The 24,602-nt window shown below is 40.8% G+C and overlaps 1 protein-coding gene across 2 annotated transcripts in view; it reads right to left on the reverse strand.

Annotated features, from left to right (window-relative positions):
- Positions 1-24,602, reverse strand: part of LRP8 (LDL receptor related protein 8) — a 188,302-nt gene that overhangs the window by 36,294 nt on the left and 127,406 nt on the right. For both annotated transcript variants that reach the window (XM_074152761.1, XM_074152760.1), the window contains exon 4: positions 6,077-6,205. In XM_074152761.1, coding sequence (XP_074008862.1) covers positions 6,077-6,205 — 129 coding nt within the window. The remainder of the gene's footprint in view (positions 1-6,076; positions 6,206-24,602) is intronic.

Consider the following 24,602-nt stretch of genomic DNA (forward strand, 5'->3'; position numbering starts at 1 on the left):
ATACTATGCAAATGTGAAGGCTGGGAACTACCACAGCAAGGACATGTGGGTTACAGCTGAGCCAGAATGTTTACTGTTGTTTCCCTTATTAATTTAAAAACCTTTATCCACTTTGTTCACTTTTAATCTGGCATATCATATGGCTGAAAATCTAGAACTAATTCTGAGATATATGGTCAGCAATGAAAAGCTGGAAGACCAGAGTCCAAAAGAAGATGCACTTGGTAATGAGGCTGTCACTGTCATGAGTCTCCTGCAGGAATTCCTGACCCTCACCCTTGGACAACTTTATAAGATCAGCATAAGTATGTCCATCACCTGCGCAAGTTCCAATGGACTGCTGTCTCTGTAACATAATTAAACAGAATAAATCACGGTATGGGAAAAAGTAGCTTATTATGCTATCAATATATCAATGAATACATCATTTCACTGTGTCTGACTATTGGGAAAGGGGAAAACTGTACACTTCCAACTCCTCATCTGCAAGACACAATTTTCGTACTGGCTGCAAGAAGTGGTCCAGGTTAGAACCAGTAAGACAATCAGAAGAGATGGAGCCAGAGCCTTGCTCTGTTGAGTGCCCCAGAGTCCTGTTAGGAAGAACAAGTGATGTGTGCATTAAAGGGGTGCAAAGCCCATTTCAGCTGTTACAGGACGGGAGCTCTTCTGTTCTAAAGCCATGCTGAAATGCTCTCTGCATTTCTGAATGGCTGACAAAACACTGGTTAATATCTCTCTTAGCACAGATTTAACAAAATCTGCATTAGTTAGTAAAGTCCAGACCAACCCTGAGTTGTCTGGACTGTGATGCTTTAATTACAGTCTCTCGTATTTAATTTCTCTTTTTAGTCTCAGTAAACGCATTCCTAAGCTTGTCCAATCGATTGTGACAGAGGTTAGGTGCACTGGGAGCAGAAAACCTCAACCAGGGAAATAAGAAAGAGGAAGGCAGCACCTCCAAGCCAGCAAATTCAAGACCACTCTTACATTATTAACTGTTGATGTCTATTTTAGAGAACTAAACCTGACCTATGACTACAGCACACTTAGTATTGTAAAGACACAAATTATTTCTGCTCCAAAGAACTGAATAATAAGGTGTTTTTCTTTTAATATACTCTTTTTGTTTTAAAAAGGTAGATGTTTGCATTTTCAAAAATTGTTTGTGCACTGGAAGTTAGCAGTGGACTTAAAGCCCACCTGCTGGAAGTAAATTATTTAGGAAGATAGGCACGTAACTACCTACGTGCAAGGATTAATCCCTGCAATTAATCCCTGGTGCAATTACAGCCTGTGCAGCCACAAACCTGGATCCCTAATCACTGGTGCTTTATCCACTCCAGGTTAAGTAATTCACAGCTTCCATTGCTTCCTTGGGAAGTTCTTCCACAGAGTGAAAATCACACCATTTTTCCTTTTTTGCTTTTTCACCTCATTTTTCATGGGTGAACAACACTGAAGTGCCTTCCCATCCATTGACAATGGCTTCCAAGCTGTATGATGGGGTCAGTGCCTGCACTGCTTATGAGAATAACTGCTTTCCTAATACTGGTACCAGGCCAGGCCTAGCGGGCCAGCAAAGGCTGGTTTACAAATCTCTGTGGAAGGTTTTATTTTAATGGCTTTCACCTATCAAATTGTTTCTCACTCCAGACATGGCAAACAGGACCCTTACTTCAGATGAATACAGTCTCCTCTGCTTATTCCTAAGGTTAGCTTTTTATAGGGCTAGATTGTACAAGGGAAGATGAGGAGCTCAAAGGAAATATTTGACTTATCCATTGTTTGAGATGATGGGTTTGGTTTTTTTCGGCGTACCTGCACTCAGGTAAATCCAGACCTTGCTAACGGCAGCTGAACCCTTCGTGTAAAGGAGGTTGCACAAAGACAGCACAGAACACTGCAAATTCTCTCCTACCTTAAAGGAAAGATACTCCGAGCACTGCTGTGAGAAATCCTTTTCAGATCACACCAAGTGCCAATTGAAACAGCAAGTCTTCAACAGTGGCCAAAAGCAAAGGAGAGGGATATGGAGCACCAGTTTGTTTCCATTTGTGCAAGGTGCACCAAAGCCGTGACTGATACAAAGCACAAAGGAGAACCCAACCCAAACAGAAGATTCTCTTACTCATTTTTTATACTTCTGTCTCTGAATTTCTGAACAGCAGCTTTCTCTCTCCAGCTGGCCCTGCCAGTGCCTATGCTGACTATGCTGGATAAATTTCACACTGATTCAAAAAGCAATTGCATAATTCTGAGAAGAAAAATCCATCAAGAATTATCAAATCCAGAATGGCATCTGAAAAGCAAGTTGTTGGAGGCCAGAAGCAGACACAGGGGGGAAAAAAAAAACATATTACACTTGCACTGTTCTTACAATTTTGAATGATACTACTGCCGTAATTATTGTTTTCCTCTCCTGCACCCTCCTGCAGTACCTCCTCCCTTAACTTGGACTGTGAACATTTTGACATAGGGACAGGCACTTGCACAGCCTCAACACAACCAGGCACTGCTCATGTATCTGGACACCAGCACAGTATTGTTAGTGGTACAAATTACCAATGCAGAAACGCAGGCTCATAAACTCCATATTAAGTTATTTTGAAGAATTATACTACTAAAAGCCAGTTATTCCTATCAAGAAATACGAGTATCCACAGTTAAAATATGTTTAAAGTGTCACATTAGCTCGAAGTAATAGCTTTATTAACATGGATTTAGAAAGAGCTGAGGGTATTTCTTCTGGATGCCCTCACTCATATCTTCAAGTCATCTTCCACTTGTTTATTGCACATGCAAGCTCCCACCACAGAAATTATCCTGACCACAAATAAACTCCCTTCCAAACATTTATCCAGAGAGATGTAATTTATAGACAAGTTGGTCAGCTCTGTGAGAGGTACAGCTTTAGCTATGATAGGGAGCTCTGCTCCAAGGGACTGCAGGTGACAGTCAGTGCTGAAGCTTCATTTACAATGAGAACAAAAATGTGAGTTCAGAGGTTAAAAAAAAAAAAAAAAAGAGAATCTGAACCAAGGAACAGACTTTATTTTTTTTTTGTGAGGATGCTGTGCTGCTGAGATAAGAGAAAACGGATTCTGAACAGAGAAGAAATGGGAATGTTACCAGAGTATCAGTGGATAGGCTTAGTGAGGTTTATCAGATTTGGATAAAAGTGAGGATAGCTATCAATCCTCCACAAGCTCTCAGAGTTTAAACGGCTAACACATTTGTTCTTGTCCATGAGGAAAACACCTTAATTTGACAAGCAACTTCACTTAAAATGCTCCCACTACAGCCATTCAGCAGTGCCTCCTGTTTCCTTCTCCGAGTGAATTACTTCATGCTTCTGAAAGGTGCTGAGTTGACAGACCTTAGGACTGAAAGCTTCTGATGTTTGCACCCACCCAGGAGGCTCCAAGTTTGCCTGTCAGCGCCCTTCTGCCTGGTCTCCTGGCCAAAGAACGGGCCATCCCACATTTGGACTCACCAGCGACCCCTCGGCAGACAGTGCCAATCTGCACCCACGGAGGTGGCAGCCTGTGTGGGGACAACACGCAATCATAAGTGACTTTCATTTAGTTCCTAATTCATATCACATGAGTTACCCAACAACCGTCAGAAGATGGTAATTTGTCCTTGGATTAAATTTCCATTTTAAGAACCTGCATGTGCACTAAAAAAGTGGAAGATAAGCAAGGCTAGAGATGCTGAAACATCCAGAAGGGAAACACTCAGCTATTTCTAAATCCATCAATAGCATCATTATGCTGAAATTATATGGCGTTCAGAACATATTTACATTTATTCTGGTGCTTACCTAGAGCCTTGAAAGAAAGAAGTTCAACGGAATTTCAAGTAGATTTCTATTATAAATAAGACACTCCATGAGACAACTCCTACTGGCGTAAGCAGCAGCAGCATTAAATTAGTGGAGGCAGCCTCCAGTGTAAAAATTGTTTTAATTTCACTAACTCATATTGGGAAAAGAATATTTTTTCAATAGCAGCTACAATTCTCTTCTGAACTTGTCTCTACTGCAAGCCTGCCATTCAAAGAAAAAAACCTGCATATGCTGCAGAGAGAACACCAAGAGTTTCATACAGAAAACAAATAAAAGACTTTTGAAAACTGCCAAAACGTTATTAGCTTGAAGGACACAGGAGCAGGGGTTTAAGCGCACCACCAACTTACCACATCCTAAAAAAATTATTACTTCGGAAATGTCCATGCACACGCACTTAATTCCAGATGAAACAGAAGGCAACGTAAGGCAACATGTCATGTACAATATGGAATGGAGATGCTCTGGAAAACTTTGTGTCTAATCTGTAGTTAATTGAATTAGTCAGTCGCATTGAACCTTCATTCCAAGCTTCATACATAACAAACCACACACTGGGTTTCATTAGCAAGAGTGAAGCCATCAGGTGGAGGGAAGTGGTTATTCTCCTCTAGCTGGTACTTGTTAGATTGTATCTGAAATATTATGTCCTGTTTTGTGCCACCCTGACAGCACAGGAGAGATATTTGCCTGGATCGGGTCCAACCAGCAAGATAGTTATGGTGCTGGAACACATGATACACAAGGAAGGGCTGAGGGAAATGGGTTTGGTTAATCTGTGGAAGGTTAGAGGGAGATCTTAATGCAATTTTCCAATATATAAAGGGGTGATATAGCAAAGCTGGAGGCCAACTCTTCTCAGAAGTGCACAGCAAAAGGAGAAGCAGCAATGGGCACAAGTTGCAACAAAGGAAAATAATAAAAAAGGACAAAGGAAAAAATATTTTTACATTGAGTGGCTAAACACTGGAAATAGGTTGCTCAGTAAAATCTTTGGTAAGCTTTTGTTTGATAAGGCTGACTGCAAAGAAATAATTTTATCCACAGTGTTTTACTCAGAACCACAAAATGTTGACATAAAACATATTTCATTACACAACTTCAATGAAAAGATATAATGTGGATTATGAACTGGCCAGGTGTTAGAGCCCAAAATTTGCTTTTCAAATGAAGAAACATCAATATGTGCTTGCATGTAATCATTCAACCCTTTCACCAGTAATCGGAAGTAAAAATAACATTACTGATATCACACGCAACACCAGAAATACTGATGTATGAGTGAATAACTACAAAGCATGAGATAGCTTCTTAATAGCCTGGGATCATTTGCACACAAAGAATTTAATAACAGAGTTATATAAGAACAGTATTAGAAAGGTGATTTTACGCCTGCACAGACTGGTAAGACTGAGATTCCCTAAATTCTGGTGGTCTGTATAAAAAGAAAGTTGGAAAATCAGCTGAGATACCAAAGGGAGCCACAGAAATGAGTCAAGCATTCATTCAAAAAAAAATTGACATCAAGACGCATAAAGAACTAAATATGTTTAGTCTATCGAAAAGACAGTTTGAGAAATGGCTTGATTACACAGTGTAGGAGTTTTCACAGAGGGAAAACACTGTTAAAGAGCTCTTTCATTCAGCAGAGAAAGGCCTAATAAAAGGCAATGGCCACTTAGGCCTAATAAAAGGCAATGGCCACTTAGGGACAGAATTTAAAACAGTTACAGTAAACAGCATATCATTCTCTCTCTGTCCATTGAAACCAACAAGCTATTAATAAAGAAGCGTCCAGGCCTATCTATTATATCCCATCAGAGGATAGGCTTAGTCTATAGGGCTATCCTCTGCAGGAGGAAGGACATGGCAGTAAGCTGCTGAGCCACCATGAAGGAAGGTTTGAACATTATTATTTAGGTTCTTTACTGTATCATCTGAGTATTAACCCTGATAATCGTGTTCCAAACTGACTAACTATATTCTGCGACAATAGTGAAAGAATACTCAATTCTCCATAGAGCTCACTTTATTTTCTCCAGGCAGCTCTAACTGGAGAATCCTTCTTTTTCTAAAATTCATTACTTAGCATTGCAAATGTAGAGTAGATGAATTTGTTGGCAGGAAAAGTCATCCCTTTGCATGCAATTTGTAATAGTCACTCTAGGACTTTTATAGTCCTAACGGGAGATGTTGCATACGTATTAAAATATTACTCTAACTCACCAGGAGTGCAACCAGCCTCATCAATACCACTTTCACAGTCCTTCTGCCCATCACATCTCCAGGACGACGGGATACATTTGTTGCTTAAGTCTCCACAGCTAATCTTTTCAGCTGGGCATACTTGCTTGGCTGGAAAAATAAAATAAAGAAAAAACTTCAAGTTAAACATAATTCTAGACACTGCTAATATTGTTTCATTTTTAAAATTACTTTTATTTTGTATGGCTCAATCCTGAGACATATTGTAATGAAATCACAAGTCAACACTGATTTTGAGGTATGGCTGCTTACATGTCCTGTATGTGTTCCCCAAAAGAGATCACAATACTCTTAAATGAAAAAAAACAAAAAGAGAGGGGCGCAAAAAAAGTGCCACTGTTTATTTTAGCAAAATCCAAGAAGCTTAACTTTAAACTCAAAGGAATTAGGGGAGAGAGATAGAAGTCTGATTTGTATGGAACTTCTCCTACCCAGCATTTCCTTGTAGGCAGGCTCTTGTTTCTGGCCATCCCAGTGACACCAAGTTGCAATAAACTGTGCATAGGCCCCATGGCTCCTTATACACTCTCGGGGCCTGGTAGTCCTTTCCCACCTTCTCCTTGCCATCTCCGACTGTGCATGGGCTAGAAGTGCCCAGCTTTGTGCTGCCACTTTCCTCTCTGCAACAAGCTGCTGCCTCTTGAATCAGGTCTCCTCGCACTGGCTTCCCCAGAAACAAGGACCTTGCTGTCCTTCCAGCCCATGCCTGACCCTTCCAGGAACGTAACTGTACAGGAATATGCAAATGAAACAGATACCATCCCTCACTCCTATTTTCAAGCTTAATTCAATTAAAATGAACTGGCAGAGTTGCTTCAATAGATCAACAGGGATTTCCACTAAGAACCTAGGGCTGGTAGGAGGAGTGGGATACTCAGTGTGAGTGATGCTCAACACAGCATGGCGTGTTTACGACTGCCTCAAACTCCCAATAAACTGTACTTTCACTATTATTAAAACACTAGCACCCTGCCCACAGCAGCAGTAGTACTGGACAAGCTGCTCTGAAAATGCTACCTCAAATCAAGTCAGGAAAAATGAATTGCCCAATTTTAGTGTAAGGGTTTACTTATATGTTTGGTATCGCAAGGCAATTTCTAGATTTAATGATCTAGTAAGGTCAGTAAGCTTGGGGAAAAAGTGGCAAGCACAAGCATGAACTCACACATGTTAAATAAACTTAACTGTAACTGCCTAAATTAAAGGTGACTATGATTTAAGACATGGAGAGACAGGAAGACCCACAGAAGCAAAACCCCAGTCAGTACATGCAAGAATACAACTATGAAAAAAAATCTGCTGAATTTATCTGGAACGCAGTAAACTGTGAAGCTCGTTCTCTTATAACTATTTTGCATTGCCAAAATTCTTTTTTTTTTTTTTTCATACTAGTGTAAAGAGCAACAGATCTACATTTATTGTGACAAGGCTGCTTGAATGCATAATGTTCCACAGCTTAAACAATTGTTTAGTATTCTGGAATCATCAGCCAGTTTGGCAGGATTTGCTTATTAAACAGACCAATTTATCTCTTAAAAAAATTACATGTTTTCAAATAGTTCTTCCATTGGTATTACTGACAATAGTGCTATATATGGCTGCAGGTCTACTGAAAAGGGAAGAACCTAAATTTTGAATTAAAACTTTCACATTACCCTGCCCTGCTAAATGTATTTATGCAAAGGCAATCAGCTCCCCAAGTGCTCAGAAACAGAGGATGAAAATTATACCTCTCCCTTTCCACCTGGACAAGAAGGCTGTAGAGGGGCATCTTACAGCCCCAAAGCATTGACCAGCCACTTAGAAAGCAGTGCCATTTAATCCCAGGATTTCTCTGTCTTAGCACTTTGAAGTGGTATAAGAAGCAGTTTCTAGAAGCTGTGGGCAACCAATGTATCAAGAAAAATTAGGTCCTGCCACAGACAGTTAATAACAAACGTAATGAAGTTTTATAACCCTGAGGCAAGGCAGCACTTTTGGTGAAATCTGCCCACTGCATACCGAAATAACATTTATGAATGTTGCATAGTCTAGGGAGGGGAGGGAAGGGAAGGGATCCTTACTTAGGCTTTTTGATTATTTACCAGCAGGTCTGAAATAAAAATCACCTGACATTGGAAAGGCTTCACCACAACACCCCACCAGGATCAACATGGCTGCCAGCTCAGGTCATTGCCCTGCCACAGGCCGGGCCCCGTGTCCTGGATTTGCCGCCCGGCTCTGGCCCCTCTAAGCCACCAGTTTATAACGCACGACTGCAGGGACGCTCGGCGGCGCCGAGCACTCGCGTCCTTCCGCAGAAGTCAGACAAGCACGTCCAAAAACCAGGTCACTCGCCAACTGTGCAAAATGGTGTCAAGCAAGGTGCTTGCCCTCACCCTGGAGGAAGCCGGCACGTCCCACCGCGGCTGAGCCGCTCCAGACACCACCTGTATTCCGGGGCGCACCATCCTTAAACGTACCCAAATAATTCATGGATACAGAAGGAAAAACATATTCTGTGACAGCTGATTGGCAACTAGCAGCCCCCTCAAACAAGAAAAAAAATGGAGCTGAAGTGTTCCATTTGGCCTAGAAGCACCACAGCCCCTCAGCACAGAGGGCTCGCACCCCAAAAGTACCACTTCTGGTGGCCTTACCCAGCCCTCATATGAATAGGTGGCAACTCTGAGGAGAAGACAGCAGCTTCTGGGAAAGGGACAGGGATGGCCACAGGCAGCACAGGAGGCCTGGGGAGGTGAGAGGGACACAACGCCTGGCTGTAGGGAGGGGACCCCAACCCCAGCAGCAGGGCTGCCTTGTCTTCTGAGGGACCTGCCAGGCACTGTCAGCGGAAACAGCTTTTTACCACAAATACTGTACAGAAGGATGACGTGATGGGTTTCCAGCAGCTGCCTGGACTTTGCATTCTTCCACCAAGGCCTCTCAGATCTGAGTTGTGCAGCTCCATGGCCACCAAAACCCAGCTCCTCCCTCCCAAACATCTTCACCATCAAACCCTGGCTGCTGAGGAGCCATTTCAGAGAACCAGGCAGATGGGGTTTGCTGCTGGGGTGAGGAGGTCCCCAGTCCCCTCACCCTGCACGTGGCTGTGTGAGATAGAGCACTCGCACCCTGCTGAGTCCATCTTCTCCCCCACACTCAATTCCAGGTTGGGCCCTGTGATGAGGTTTGCTTCTAGGCCACCCCACGCTCTCAAACAAGTTTTTACATGCTTAGAATACACAGGATAAAAATAACTTTCCTTGCCAGATTTATTACTCCAAATGGCTTCCCATGTTTTCACACCTTGAAAGTTTGTCTCCTGTCTGCACTTGTGCATTACGTTCAAAAACAAGGAAAACTAAGAGACTGAATAAAGTTATGAAGACATTTCTTAATCAGGTTATTGGTCTACGTCCCAAAAAAATTGTTCTAGTTCTTCTTGCTACGGTGATGGAAAGGAAACTTTGTTTTAATGCCAAGGAGGACCAGCTTTTTCATCCTCGAGGTAAAACTCCATTGAGAACTAAGTGGGTCAAGACAGGTGAGAACACTTTCCACACACCCGATTTTGAAGGTGAAATATAATTACAAAATGGTATCACAACACACAGGGATCACTAATCAGCAGAAAGGTTATTTATTGATATTATTGCTATAAAGGATTTATTTTTGCTTGGCTGCTGTGGGCAGATTCTTAATAGCTTTGGGAAGCTGAAAGGTTTAGAAAGGTATGGACAGAAGACTCCTATTTAAGGAAGACAATCTCTGTGTTAATCATCTTTCTGACAGAGTAATTACAGACATTTTAAAATGTAAATCAAAGTTTGAACTTGCAGAGATGCAGCAACAGAAGCTGCTGCTGGTCACAGTTCATCAAATCTCTGCATTCCAGTGGTTTTTGCACCCAAGCAATCGTTGCATGGAAGCCAACAACTTGTAAGCACTGGCAGGTAACAGATAGAGGATCTCGCGTAAAACTCAAAGCAAAATTTTGATGAAAATACTTCTGCGTTATTTCAGCAAGTTGCGGTTTTTCTTCTCCTCCCTCAGAGATGCTGCAGCAGCACAATGTTGCCGTCCACGCTAAGAAACGGGCTTTTAGCAACTGCAATCCAGACTTAATGTTTCTGCACACTGCTTATACAAAACCAGGCCTCTTGGGCTTACGTGACCAAAATGTTTGCCTCCTACTTTCCTCTCCATCCACCCAGAAGGGAAAGGGTTAGCGCTGTACTTGATGGTGAGTGCCCTTACCCTGGTTATATTCTGGATCAATGCAAGTTATAGCAAGATCTGCCTTTTCAGAAAAGCACCATTAAACAACTTGGTTGAAATGTCAGACACATCAAGACCAATTTATCACAATGAACTGCAAATGCCAAGGATGGACAACAATGGTTTATTTATAAGGAGAGAAGAGCAAAGAAGACAAGAAGGTTCCATTTACTCACTACAGCCAATGGCACATTCTTCTTTTTCTTTACAGGAGGCTACAAAGTCTTTCAGAGAACCATAGAGCCTAACTGGCGCCCCACTGTTTGCTTCCTCTTGTGCCACTGCTGTGCTTTTCAGGCTCCGGACATCATGTATATTCAAGAAAACCCAAGAAAACAGAATTGATTTACTTTCAGAAGACCATTTGTCAGGTTCTCACCAAACAGGTACTCTAAGAGCATACACAAAATGTAATTAAGCAGCTTCTACTGGTGGGAAACCCACAAGACTTTTCATCGGCAGACTGAAAAGAAGGCCCTTTGTGGAAATCCATCATCTTACAGGTCTGAACAGTTTCTCTATATTTGCTGAAATAACTTCCCATCCTCTCCAGACTGCCCACCGTGTTTTTCCCAGGTTCTACAGAAGAAAAATCCCAACCCAGAACTTTATTCTGCAGCAGAGAAAACACTATACTAAAGAAGTTTAATTCATTTCTGACACAACAATAAATTTTTCCTACAAAACTTCAACTACTACCTTTATTAGGGAACTTAAAATTCCTACCTCCCTCTTCCCTCCAGCAATGGTTTAGTTGTCAGTGCTTTTTTTATTTTTTTTTTAAAGGAATGGTTTTTAACAAGGACCTCCCCTCCTCAAATATTGCCCTTAAATCTTCTTTTGTCCGAGCTGGCAGTTTTATCTCAGAGATGCACCAAAGCACAAAATAGATGTTCATACCTGCCCATGTACAGGACTAGTACCTCTATGTTTCCAGCCAAAACAAGCACAACTGTTAACCGAGCAATTGTTCAGAATAGAGGAAGGGAGCTGGCAGGCAGAGATTGCTTACGGAAATTCAGAACTCAGCATTCCCAATTCCTGGAGACTTGCTATTCAGAAAAACATCTCAGTCAGAAGTTTGCACATATAGTTGTTTTTTATATATATGTGTATACGTATATAGATATATATATGAAAGTATGTATATATATATGTACATGTATATATATGTATATATATATATACACATCAAAGATGTATATCCCAGTTTACACTCGCTACTGACTTATATCTGATACTCTCCCATTGAAGTATTTCAGGTGTGCAAGAAAAACATGTCAAAATCCATCCTATGACTTAAATGACTATCACAGCTGAAAGTGTGTCTGTGCTGGCATTTTCCTTCCCTTGCCTCTTCTCCCACCTCACCTTGGGCGCTAGGAACACTGGCTTCTATCTTATTCACCCTTTAGTTCACTCCGTACCTCAGGACAGGTTACCATTGCCTTAGTTTACTTAACCCTGCAAGACACATCAGATTTTCTGCTAAAGAGTGTTATATAATCATATTTGTTATATTTAGTTAAACCTCCTTATCTCCTCCTTGTGCCAAACCAAACAACATCAAACAAGAGCCTCATTTATAGTGAGCAGTGTTTATGTCAAGGCAGCAACATCCACGATGTGCGTGTCTCAGGAATTTCTTTGGCATCGGTGTACAGAGCACAGACACTGTGACTGCACCCGAACTCTCCTGAACCCAGAGCTTTGCTGGGTGCCTGCACTTGGATCTATGTGTTAGCAACACGCAAAGACAGAACATGTTACGGAGAACGTTAATCAAAGAATTGTTTGCACAAAGGTTAGGATTCTGCAGTGAATGTCCCCTTCTGTCGCGCAAAGCAACGCGGTGCGAGCACCAGCCTGCTGAGATAGCAAGCTCTACGCAGACTTCCAACTTCCACTAATGTCAGGGCAACTGACAAAAAGGCAACTTTACATTTCCAGTTGAAACCAGCCCAGGCCAAAAGTATTGTGATGATTAGTGGCTTAAATGAATTAAGATCACAGCACTCAGAGACATGGAACGAGACCCAACCACCACCACAACTGATGACTTTGTTGACAGAGGAGGCTGAGCTGTCCATCTGCCAGCACGGGATGGTCTGTCCAGGTTGGAATTGTGGCATGCTGACAACACTGATTCCCAGGACCTAGGAGCTTGGAATGCTGCTACCTGACTCTACGTTTTTGAATGTGTGAAGAATCACAGAATCACAGAATAATATGGGGTTGGAAGGGACCTCTGGAGATCATCTAGTCCAACCCCCCTGCCAAAGCAGGTCCACCTAAAGCAGGTTGCACAGGGACATGTCCAGGTGGGTTTTGGATGTCTCCAGAGAAGGAGACTCCACCACCTCTCTGGACAGCCTGTTCCAGGGCTCTGCTACCCTCAAAGTAAAGTTCCTCCTCATGTTTAGATGGAACTTCTTATGTTCAAGTTTGTGCCCATTACCTCTTGTACTGTCACTGGGCACCGCTGAAAAAAGAAGTACACACTTAGGTGCAATAATCTTTGTGGGAGCACACAAAGGCAGAGAAATAGTGAAAATCTATTATTTCTGCACAAAAAGATAATTAATTTATAGCGATTATGTTTAAAAATTGAACCTAAATTACTATACGCAACTCAAAAGACAGATTAGGAGAAACTATTATAAAGGTGAAGAAATCATACCATAAACAGTATTAACAGTTGAAACACCTGATAAAAAGTTAGATTCTGTGGCGTGATTTGTTTGATGGTGACTTATGTTCAGAAGTTCCCAGGAGAATGGAAAAGGATTTACACAGATTTAACTTCATTGCACTGCATAGTACAGCCCTTATTAAGTCCATTCTCATGTGCTTGTAAGAAAGGCTTCTTTACAACAGCAAGGGTTGGGACTCTTCAATGAGTTTCCAACTCCTGTACATAGAAGCTGAAGGGAGAAAATAAGCTTAGTGTGCAAAGGGTTCAGGATGTCTAAAATAGATAGCATGTACCTTGGTTTTGTGCGGATTATCACGTTGGTGATTATCACCTCTGAGATCAGAGTGAAATAATCAGGAATTCAAAATCCCGGAAATAATCCTAATTACTGAAACACAGGCTCACTGCCAGAATAAAAGCGAGGTAGCTTTTATGGGAAAGGCATGTTTCGAGCACAGACACTACAAACAACCTCCATGAAGAAAATGATTCTCGGGCTAGTGCCAATAGTTTTAATAAGTAATATAAATTGTATTTGAGCACAATGTAAAGAGGTAAGATATTTATATAGCATTATACAGTGTATATATAATAATATATATAATAATATATTATATAGTCTATATTTATATAGACAAACGTCATCAGGTTTTACAGTAACGAATAACTAAGCTTCATGTCCCACAACTTGAGTCATCTGCACAGGTCAGGAAGGGATTCTTTAACCCAAGTTCAGAGCTATCCTGGCACACTTACGGTTTGTTTTTAAACCCTTCCCAGAATACTGAATATTGGCATACCTCAAGATAGCACACTGAACAGAAAGGACTAGTACTCTTGGGCTTCCAGCACATCATTTTTCTCAGATTCCCAATTGCTATGTCTTACTCACCCACTTCAAAAATCAAAACTACAATCAAACTTGGATAAGAAAAGCATTTCCTTCCCTCAGTCAGACTGGCACGACTTCAGCTGATTTTGTCTTTCTGTAAACATAGCAAATGCTCACTTGCTGCAATCATCTGAGCATGTCTCACCTAATTAATTTCATAGCTTTGCAAGATAATGTTTTGATGGCACTTCTGTTCTCTACCTGCTATGCCCAACAGGCCCTGCTGCTGAGAACTAAAGTCCTTCAACTGAAGTCCCTTGGCTTGTTTTGGATAAATCCAAGTCAATGTTAATGGCCCACAGTAAACAGGAGGTCAAACTGGTTGATTTCATGATCCTCCTTGGCCTCAAACTATAGGAAATTTGTGCTACTTTCAGTAGGAGTCAAAAAGCTTTTAAATTGTTTTTAACCTATGATCATACTTTCTAAAGTTTCAGAATTTACAAACAAAGATCAGATGTTTAACAACAGTCAGGATATAGATTGTTGAGCTTCGTTAAATTCCTTTTTTTGGTTTTAGCTATCTAGCACTTGTAAAACCACAGTATTTTAGTGGTGTCTGGACAATACACAATGACATTCCCCCACTGTCAAGTCTGAGCACAGAGAGACCAGGTTCTAAGAGATCACGACAGGCTTTTAAGTACGAGAAAGATCTACACGATACAATAAGGGTTTTGTGCTCCCAACCAAACCACATTTCATTACCTGCTATTACACACATGAGAATTCAAGAAAATACTGTAAAGGCTCATTCCCTACAGCAGCTTTTATACCCAAGGAACTTGTTACAAAAGTTCCCTTCCCAGGGGACACTAACATCCCCACATAGAGGGTTAGCAATTCCTGAACTCCTTGGACTCTCTTGGCCTTTGTACTCTGCCCAGCTCGCCCAGCCCAGCTTCTCATGATCACTAGTACTTAGATGTCTCTTAGGTGTTAGTTAAATGTCTCTAAGCATTGATTTTGTCAGAGATGCATGAATCCTTTAACAAACTTGAATGAGACATAACATAACCCAACCCATTTTATGTAGATTCTGGACAACAGTAACATACAAAACAACTACGACCACCACCCACTTGTGGTGTGATGGTGCTAGAAGGTGTTGATCCTGTTGCAGAGCTAAGCGTGAAGGGTAAGACTCCACATGGCAAGGCAGAAAAGGCGTACAACAGAAACAAGGTCAGTGTAGTCCAACTCCATCTGAGTAAAACCGTGTCACACTGTCTGTAGCCATGTGAGATACCATGAACCATGTGCCATCTCTAAATGCTACAGTTTACTATCTTTCCTGACACCACAGCCATATGGTCACTAGAAACATTTACTTGGATTAATCCAGAGAAGAAATTAATACAGCCCTGTAATGACAGGCCGGTGCCTAGCTTAATCACTATGAACTACAGCCCTCATTGTTTAGGGGAACAAAAAGGGGATTTTGACAAACTGAAGTCTAAGGCCATCTGCCAACTTTTCCCCCTACTTCTACCCACTTTGGCCCTTTGCATTTTCTTCTCAACAGATGAGACAAATTATGATTTACCCTGGACTTAAAATGAAGAAATGTTCAAGCATTCATGGAAAAATCCTGGCCCAAGAAATTTGCTGCTGACTTCAACTGAATCAGGAATCAAGTCACAGATCATGTCGAGAATTTGCCAAAATGGGTCCAGCAACTGCTCCATCCCAGCCAGTATCCCGAAGGCTGACGTTAAATATGGACACCAATCAAAATATATCCTTGCTACTTGTGCCATTTACTTCCTTATATTAAGTCACAAAATGATATTACTGCTACAGTGATTTTTAAGAGGAGAATACCTATACAGAAGATTTAGTTTTGTACTTTTATCAGCAGCAGTCATAAGGCAGACTAGCCCTTTTAAACTCAAAAGGGAGAAAACCTTAACTTTTATCTGCTTACAGGAAGAGTTCAAGGTACTCATTTAAATCAGCCCAAAAGTAGCCTCTGTTGGTATTCATGGGTACAAAAGGTGCAATGTCAGAGACCTCAAACAGGCTGGTGCTACAAATGCCACGGAAGTCCATCACTGAGCCAAGCAGGAGAAATGGGCACGGAGTCAGAGTGGCTGGATGCTTCACCCTGCCCTGCTGAAACCCTAACACGGTCCCTCCCTGTGAAACCACCAAACCTTCTTCCCCTTCTTTTCTGCTTGACCTCTAAGCTGGGGCAGAACTTGTCTTCAAGAGGAGTTGTGACACTAAGACATTATTCTGGCTACAGAAAACCTCAGTTTCCATGTTAAGAGTTCTTTAGATCTTTTTGCGCTACTTTAAATTTTATTTTCTCTTCACTGATGAGCATCTGTGATCTCAGGGATCATGCCCTTAGCTTGGTGCAGAGAAAAGGAGAAAAGATACTAGTAATAAACACAGGCAAAAACTTAGACATCAGAGTAAGAAACAAGAACAGCTAAAAAAGCACCTGGTTTTGGTGTACCTAAAGCAATAATGTGCAACGCTGATCTCAAACTGAGAGTTGACTTTGTTAGTTAGCAAATACATAGGCCTGCTAGAAAAACCCAGGACTAATAATTTTCTTTAGAGATAGTTTTCTAATAGCAAAGCTATTAAGTATTCCCTTCTGTGAGAGGCATTTTTCATGCTCAATCAGAAGCAAAGATTAAAAAAAAAAACCCAATAAAGTAATGGCTTTGTTTAAAGTCAGTTAAAATATTCCCCTTTTTTTCTATCCTGAACATAACATCTTCTTTAAACTCTATTGGTTTTAGAGCTAGTTTGAAAGCGAGTGATGTACGACGTTGTCCTGTCAACGCCCCCATCCCACCACTGTCTACATCAATAATTACCCTGTCAGTCTGTGCACACATTGCCAGTTGTAATGCAGTTCAGCCTCCCCTCCTTTTTGCATTAACTGTAATGGGTGAGGTCAGGAAAAAAAAAAAAAAAGTAGTAAAAATAAATAAAAAAAAAAAAAATAAAAAAAAAAGGAATTTGCCTTTCCTGTAGTCCAGAAATCAAACTGAACTTCAATCTTTAGCATGGTTGAGAGCAGAGCTCTGTTCCTCAACACAGATCCTCTACCTCTGCTTATATCCAGGCACGTCTAATGTGAAAATCTAAGTCTGGCTGCAGAGAGCCTTTAAAATCTATCCTGATCCACTGTGTTCCCCCATGATTAGTGATGCATGATGCTTTCAAGGCAACTCTGATTCAGGCAAGCCTTAGGAGAATAAAACACTCAAAGGTAACAGCTGACCCAGCACAGACTGGTAGCGATGGAGCTGGGAATCAGTGAAGTTCAAACACAGCCATGCTATGGGAAGAAAGGAGAGTGTCAAGGAAGAAATGAGAGTCAGGAGGTGAAGGTGGCACAAGCTAGGCATGAATGGAAGTCAGCTAATTAACCCTGAGAAATGCAACTTTTGAAAGGAAAACTTGTTCACTGCCCTAGATCAGTGATTCCGAAGCCTTGCGGGCAAATAGATTTTTGAACAACTTTCAAACTTTCTCATGCAGCCACACAGCTGACAAATTGATGCATTTAGCTGCTGAATGCAGCTCTCGGGGCCTACGGTGGCCTTGCTGAGCAAAGGTGCACGGCTGGGGAACAACTGCCTTAGCCTTCCTCCACCAAAGTGTGACTTATTACAAGTCTTTTGTCATCTATTCAGGTACCAGCCTGGCCATGTCAGCTGTGTGCCTAAGCTGAACAGCCTAATTACCATTACCTGGGCATCCCAGGGGCACACAGACCCCACTCTCAAGCTGTGATTTATGAAGCCAATCCCTCACGGCCTGACTCAGAAAAGATCACAGAAAGAGGTTTCTCTACTCAAACACAGATAATAACTATATTCTCCTGATATCTAGTAATACAGTAATGCTTCTTTCTTTATTCCTAGGCTTTTGGTCTAAATACGTTACAGCTTTATTAACATCAACTTTCTTCACTAAAGATTCAGTGATAAAATACTCCAGATTGCAGCACACAATAAATCAATCATACCTCCCCGTGTGATTTGTAACTCAGAAGTTTGGAAACACCTTGGAACAATTTTTGCACAAATTCTTTTAGACAAGAGACACATTTACTTTTTATTGAATCAAACGTTATTTGACTGATTTTGGTTTACAGATACAAATGATGGAGAGTTTTCTAGACTCTCTTCCAATCTGTGGCATTGTGACCCTGAACTGTTAAAAATCAGCTTCCAAAGAATTAATTCTTTTCACTAGCAGTAATCTTGCTTAGTTCAAGCCTACCAGCCACAATCACCTTCCTCACTTGTCAAATCCTTATACAAGCAGCTGAGCACAGCACCAGAACCTATTTATCTATTTTTCTTCCCATACATTAATTTCTAGAACTCCCCACAATATGCATACCAGAGTGTTCCATTCCTATTGCAGCAAATACAGAAACACATTGCAGAACGTGGCTTATTTCACACAGATTCTGGCACATTTAAGCTCTCGACTTCTCCACTTCTTTTGAAGCAAATTAATGCTTAACTCAAAATCAGGTTTTTAAGCACAGTTCCTGTTTCTCGCTCTTATCACTTAAGCAATAACTAGGAAATTATCAGATATTCTAGCACTATCCTGAAGATAAGCATAGTTTGATATCTGATGAACTCCTAATGAACATACTGTTAATTGCATAACCTTCCTTCAGTACAGTAACTTTTCTGTTCATCAAGGGCATGGATTAAACAGCTTCTCTGCTTTAGAGCATCCTTGTAATTAATAATATATTCTTCCCACTTCTAAATATAACCTATAACGAGATGCTTTAAAGAATCCAAGCTGCACCTTTCACCAAGTACTTTTGATCAGAAGAAAACGAGCCTGAGTTTGTTCAGACAACAGAGTCTGCTTTAACTGCAACTGTCAGCTTCCCTGTGGGCCAAATCCTGAAAGGCAGCAAACCTACTTCAAGTGGGTTGTGGCAGCAAAACCTGCCAATGGCAGAAAACACCTTTCTCTACCAAAAACATAGCATCTTGTTATCTCTGAGGATATTCTGTGCCAATCGGAGAAGACAAGACGTATATATAAATAGATATAGATAGTATATGAAAGATAGTATACATAGATATATATTAAATAACTTCTGCTCAGTGAAGAACAATTAACTCCATGAAAACTCTGCCATCAATCTGCCTATCAGGCAGTCGGCTAATACACTGTGCAAAACCTCACCAACTACGTTTTCCATCTGCCTGACATGTTTCCATCTTCTGACATGATCTCAGAAGTTTCTCCTGGTTTCTATATGTTGAGGAAAGACAGATCTCCAAGGATCACAGAACAGGAAAAAGGTTTCTTGATACCTATGACCATCTTCAGAGATCTAGGAATGATGATCCACGGTTGGGGAGGAGGAAGGAGAGTGTCCTCCCCTACCCGTGAACAAACTGTTTTCCCATAACTGAACAAGGCTATTTTTGCCCTGAAAATTCCTTCCCAGTGATCTGGATACCCAGCTAATTCCCAGACGGAGTACCTCCTGGTGTCAGAGCTCACCACTGCTTGTAGCTGCTGGGCCATATGTCTTTACCTACAAACAGTGCAGTTTCACCAATATCTGTTTGCACCAGTTGAGAGAACCTCCCATGTTTAAAAGCTACAGGACCATTAAATCAGCTGAATGTTTGCACAGCAAAAGGCTGTCATTTCTACATCAACACCCCGTTTAAATGACAGCATATCTTTAAGACAGGTATCTATTTTGATTTAAAGACTTCAATTGGTAAAGATTTCTGAACAAGCGAGTCCACTTGTTTATTTACCTCTCCTGTTAAGAGCTGTATCCTATCTCTAATTCTTGTCCTTATCTCTAGTTCTCTTATCTAGTTTCGGATTTTGTTCACTGGATCAAATTATGCTGTTTCTTGCTAAGCTCAAGAAACAACTGTGTAGTGAAGCCTCTTCTCCAAGGAGACAGGTGTAAATTGATCAAGGCAACTCTCAACCCTCTCCAGTAAATCAAATACCCTTCTAATAAGGTCTATTTTCCAACTCTATAATAATGTGAGCCTTGTAAGATTGTTCACAACCCCTTGTCTAATAACCTTTCTAATTTATAGCAGCTACACATCTTTCACCACCTCAGTCACCTATTCTTCAATCAGTTTAATGCGGCCTCTATTTTGTAAACTACATTTTTATAACTTCTATGCTTAAGTCATATCATATACCACAAAATACATAGAGTAGCTTATCAACACACAGTATCTTATTAACAAGGTCATGATTCAATCAACAAAGTGAAAGCGAGACAACTCCTATTTTCCCTAATGTGTTGACATAGATTTTATTTTTTTAAAAATCTTGATGTATTACATCCCATTACCAGTCTTTCTGTAATTTTCTTCAAAAATAATAACAGCATCATGTTCTCAATTCTCTTGCCCAGAGAAGCTGTGGATGCCCCATCCCTGGAGGTGTTCAAGGCCAGGCTGGATGGGGCTTTCAGCAACCTGCTCTAGTGGGAGGTGTCCCTGCCCATGGCAGGGGGGTTGGAACTCGATGGTCTTTAAGGTCCCTTCCAACTCTAACCATTCTATGATTCTATGATCAGCACATAGAGCTTGTGGAGCTGAATTGTGTATTGTTGCAGCAGTTTGGAACTCAAGTCTTGGACTGCAGACCTTCTACAGCAGGGCTCAGTTTAACCTTTTCAACTACCATGAAAATACTAGCTTTTATTGATTTACTGAAACTTACACCAGTGTTCCAACATCTGTAAAAGAAAAGTAATATTTTTTTTAAAAAAAATAAAAATCAAAATACTGATCAGAAAACTCATTGGCTGTTTCTTTCACTGAGTTTGCTAGTACTTCTGTTTTAAAAATGCGAAACTCTGATAGCCGCTGCTTAGTAGAAGTAGCATGTTGTTAAATATGCAAATGCATCATCTTTCTCCTCTTTCTGAACAGAAATTAGAAATACTCTTGGTATTTTCTTATTTTTTGCCACTGAAGCTCACCAGTTTACTCTTATTTACCAGTGTCACACTATATATGGATTTGCTTTTCACACAGCTAAAGAATTCCCTACAATCCTTAATATATCTCACCATAAGCTTTTCATGCCTACTTCTGTCCTTCCTTATTCAATGTCTTTATTATACCTCTTCTATCTAGGCTGTAATTGTTTCAACTTTCAATATTATAGGTTCTTACGCTGATTTCCTATGGAAACAAAGTTTCCGTATATGAATAAAACCCCCCAATCTATTTCTCTGCCCTCATAAATTCTAAATGCAGTGGCCAAATCAAAGATAAAATAGAACGATAAGAGGTCTCGAGGAGCTCCTATAAGGTCAGTGAAAATACATGACTGGACAGAATACTCTGACAAAACAAAAGGCTGCCATATAAGCTCAACTTATATTGGAAGACAAATAATCCACGCAGGAGGAAATTGAGGAAAACTTTTAATTGGAATTTTTACCCCTCTTATGCACCAAAAAGTCAATCAAGCCCAGGACATAAATGAATAGGGAGGGGGTGGGAGAAAAAAAAAAAAAAAAAAAAAATCTAACTTCCCTAGTTCTGGTGCACCTGAAGCTATTTGCTAACCCAGTGACTGAACTATCTCCGACTTGCATAACAAGGGTAGGGAAAGCTCACAGAAATTCACTGAGTTCTTAAGGACTGGCACATGACTTTAACTTTTTCAGCAGGAAGACATTCTTTATGCCCTAGCGTACTAAAAGAGGTAGAATAGATCTCTGAGACAAAGTTCTGTCGCCTGTGTAGAAGGCAAGTTGGCATTTGGTCTAGATAAAGTAATTTTTATGACTTTCAAGTTGAAAGTACACCTCATTTCCTATGCAGGTCAGCTATAATTTCCTACGCAGCCACCTAAGACTTGAAGGATTCTGATGTCAGAACTTTAAATAACTTGCTGCACTTGCAGTGCCTAAACCTTTCCAAAACCTTCTCTGACAACGAGACAGGCTTGTCTTTATGTAGGTTTTTCCACCCGTCAACTGTAGGAGAGAAGACACACAGAGCTCAAGGGCAAAAAGGGTCTAGCAGACTGTAAGAGCTTTGCTCTAAGAGTCAAAGCATCTGCCTCAGCCCTGCTTCACACTGAAGCCAAGAATAGCAAGAACTCACCATCCCTGTCTAACATCAAGGACGTGGGATGACTGGCAGACATGTGGGCACCTTCCATTAATCATCCTATGCCTCGCAGAAAGGTCAGCTGTGCCGCTGTGAGATGGCTCCTCTGCAGTGTGGGCATCTGTGCCATCATCCCTGAAGAAAACAGCTGCCAATCTGCTAATCTGCTTTTAGAAGACAGAAAGGAGAGCCTGGCAGAGATTTTGATCTGTGTCACAATTACAGCCTAGTCCTGCAGCACCGCACACTTGTGATGATCCCAAGCTGGAGTTAATAACAAAGGCTGAGCTGAAACATCGTAACCTTCAAAATGTAAATGAAGTAGTCTTTTACCTTCCCCCTAAAAAGAAACTGGAAGTACGAAAACTGTCTGAAAACCTAAAGAATTCTTCATTCTGTTGGGCTAAAAAAACCCCCATAAAACAACAAGAGTAGCCATGTGAAATCAGCAAAATCAAATATCCGTTTCTTACTGTTTGAAATAACCCCAATATCCTGACTGACAATGACTTGAGAAGCGTGCTTCTAACAACATTCAAATGTATTAATGGAGTACATCAGCGTTTTCAATAAAGTTAACAGTGTGAGGACACACAAAAGACAAAAACCGGCCTACAAGTTGCCCCAGCATCCAGATTCCAGCACTATTTTGAAACAGTGCCTAGTCTCAAGGAACTAGGTTATACAGAAAATTAACTGCAAATTCCGTGAGCATGTTGAAGATGACGATGTAACATGCTCTTGTTGCCTTTCAATCAACACAACAACCTGACTTGCTCGCTCTGTCCAGTCTCTCTGCCACCTACACGCTACACGATGTGCAGGAGCTCCAGGCAAGCAAATGTTTCTTAAAAGACAGATTCGTGCATCCATGCATTGCGTGTGTTGGCCAGTCTCATCCATGGTTACCATAACTGTGCGCTGAATCATCACTCTCAAGGACTGCATGCGGCAGTTCCTCCTTCTCCTCCTCTCAATCCTCTCCATTCTCTGGATCCAGTCAGTTTTGATCTCTAAGTATCTCTGGGGTTTGGGAAAGTGGTCCAGTAATTACAGTACAGAGGAAGTATGTCAGCACATGTGTGGGTTTGAACTATCAAAATTTTTCCTTTGGCTCAGGAGAAGAGAAAAATGTGTCTTGAAAGCCAGAAACATCAGCCCTAGTTCTCATAATATTTGATGAGCAGATAGAGATGTATTCACTCCTTCTGGGACATATGTTACACAACAGCTCCAGTGGCAGCTGCTTTACACTCTTTGGAAAAAAACCCACTTATTCCAAGCCAGGACCATAGGAGATGAATGAAAAAATCCAAGTGAAGGAGAAGAATATGCAGAATTGTTGTTAGGCTATGAAAAGGTAAGAACTGATCCCACAGTTCTGAAGTTCCTGATTTTGCATAACACACTGAACACACTTTTCTCAGGAACTTGAATTGCAGACTTTTTTTTTTTTTTTTAATTCTTTTGCACATTTTTAGAGATCTCTCCTCCATTTATTCTGTATAACAGGGATTACTTATTTAGTTTCAATTGACCTTTTCTAAACATTATTCTATAGCGTCAAGCTATTTCCCTTTGAAATGTTTTCACAGTGGTTGTTTCCCTGATATTTAGAAATCACCCTGACTAATTCCTCATAGCTTCTTAAATACATGCAATTACTAAATGCAGTCACATTACAGTCTGTGTCTTTAAAGTCCTGAAGCCAATCTTTAAAAACAGTATTTTATACCATAGGATGAAAATATCATGGGCTCCCATCTCATAAGGAAAACAGTCACACACATGGAAACTCCTTGCTCACTCGTCTGTGGAAAGAAAGGGTCACGCAGAACTTACACACAGGTGTGTACAGAAGCTGGTACGCATAAGCACAGTGCAATGGCCACTATTAGATAAACAGAAAATCCTTCACACTAGGACTTAAATTGTGCTCAGAATTCAGGCCACCAGCGATTGGAGGCCACCAACAGTTTAGATCTGTTACTTTTTCTGTTTTTCATTGCAAATATCACTTAAAAGGATTAATTTTGCATTTCAAATAAAATAACATGTAATGTTTACACCAGCACAGTCTGGCCATGAAAGGAAGGAAAAAGAAGAACAAGCAAAATCCTGCTTTTTCTCCATAACACTGACACACAATACTACTTAAACATTTCTCCTTAAACTTTCACAGCCAAGATTACTGGCTCAGAAGAAGTAATAAGGAATAGGTCAAAACACACTAAACAATGGAGTGTGATTGGTACTGAGATAATGTTACACTGCTGTTCTGCAATGATGGGCTGACTTCTAGACAACCCAAAAAATCCATGGTCCCAGTCCAACAGCAGCTGGAAGTTGCAATAGTGACCTTTAAATTTCAGGACAGTAAAGTCCAGCTACAGCATAACAGCAAGATGCAAAATGTAAGAGCACATATGGAAGGGATGCTGTGCCTGAAGGCTACACAGATTCATAACTCCCACTTTTTTTTTTTTTCTTTTAAACTTTCACACGGATGATTTTGAA

The sequence above is a fragment of the Numenius arquata genome, chromosome 8 (genome assembly GCF_964106895.1).
Source record: "Numenius arquata chromosome 8, bNumArq3.hap1.1, whole genome shotgun sequence".
NCBI classification, from domain to species: Eukaryota; Metazoa; Chordata; class Aves; order Charadriiformes; family Scolopacidae; genus Numenius; species Numenius arquata.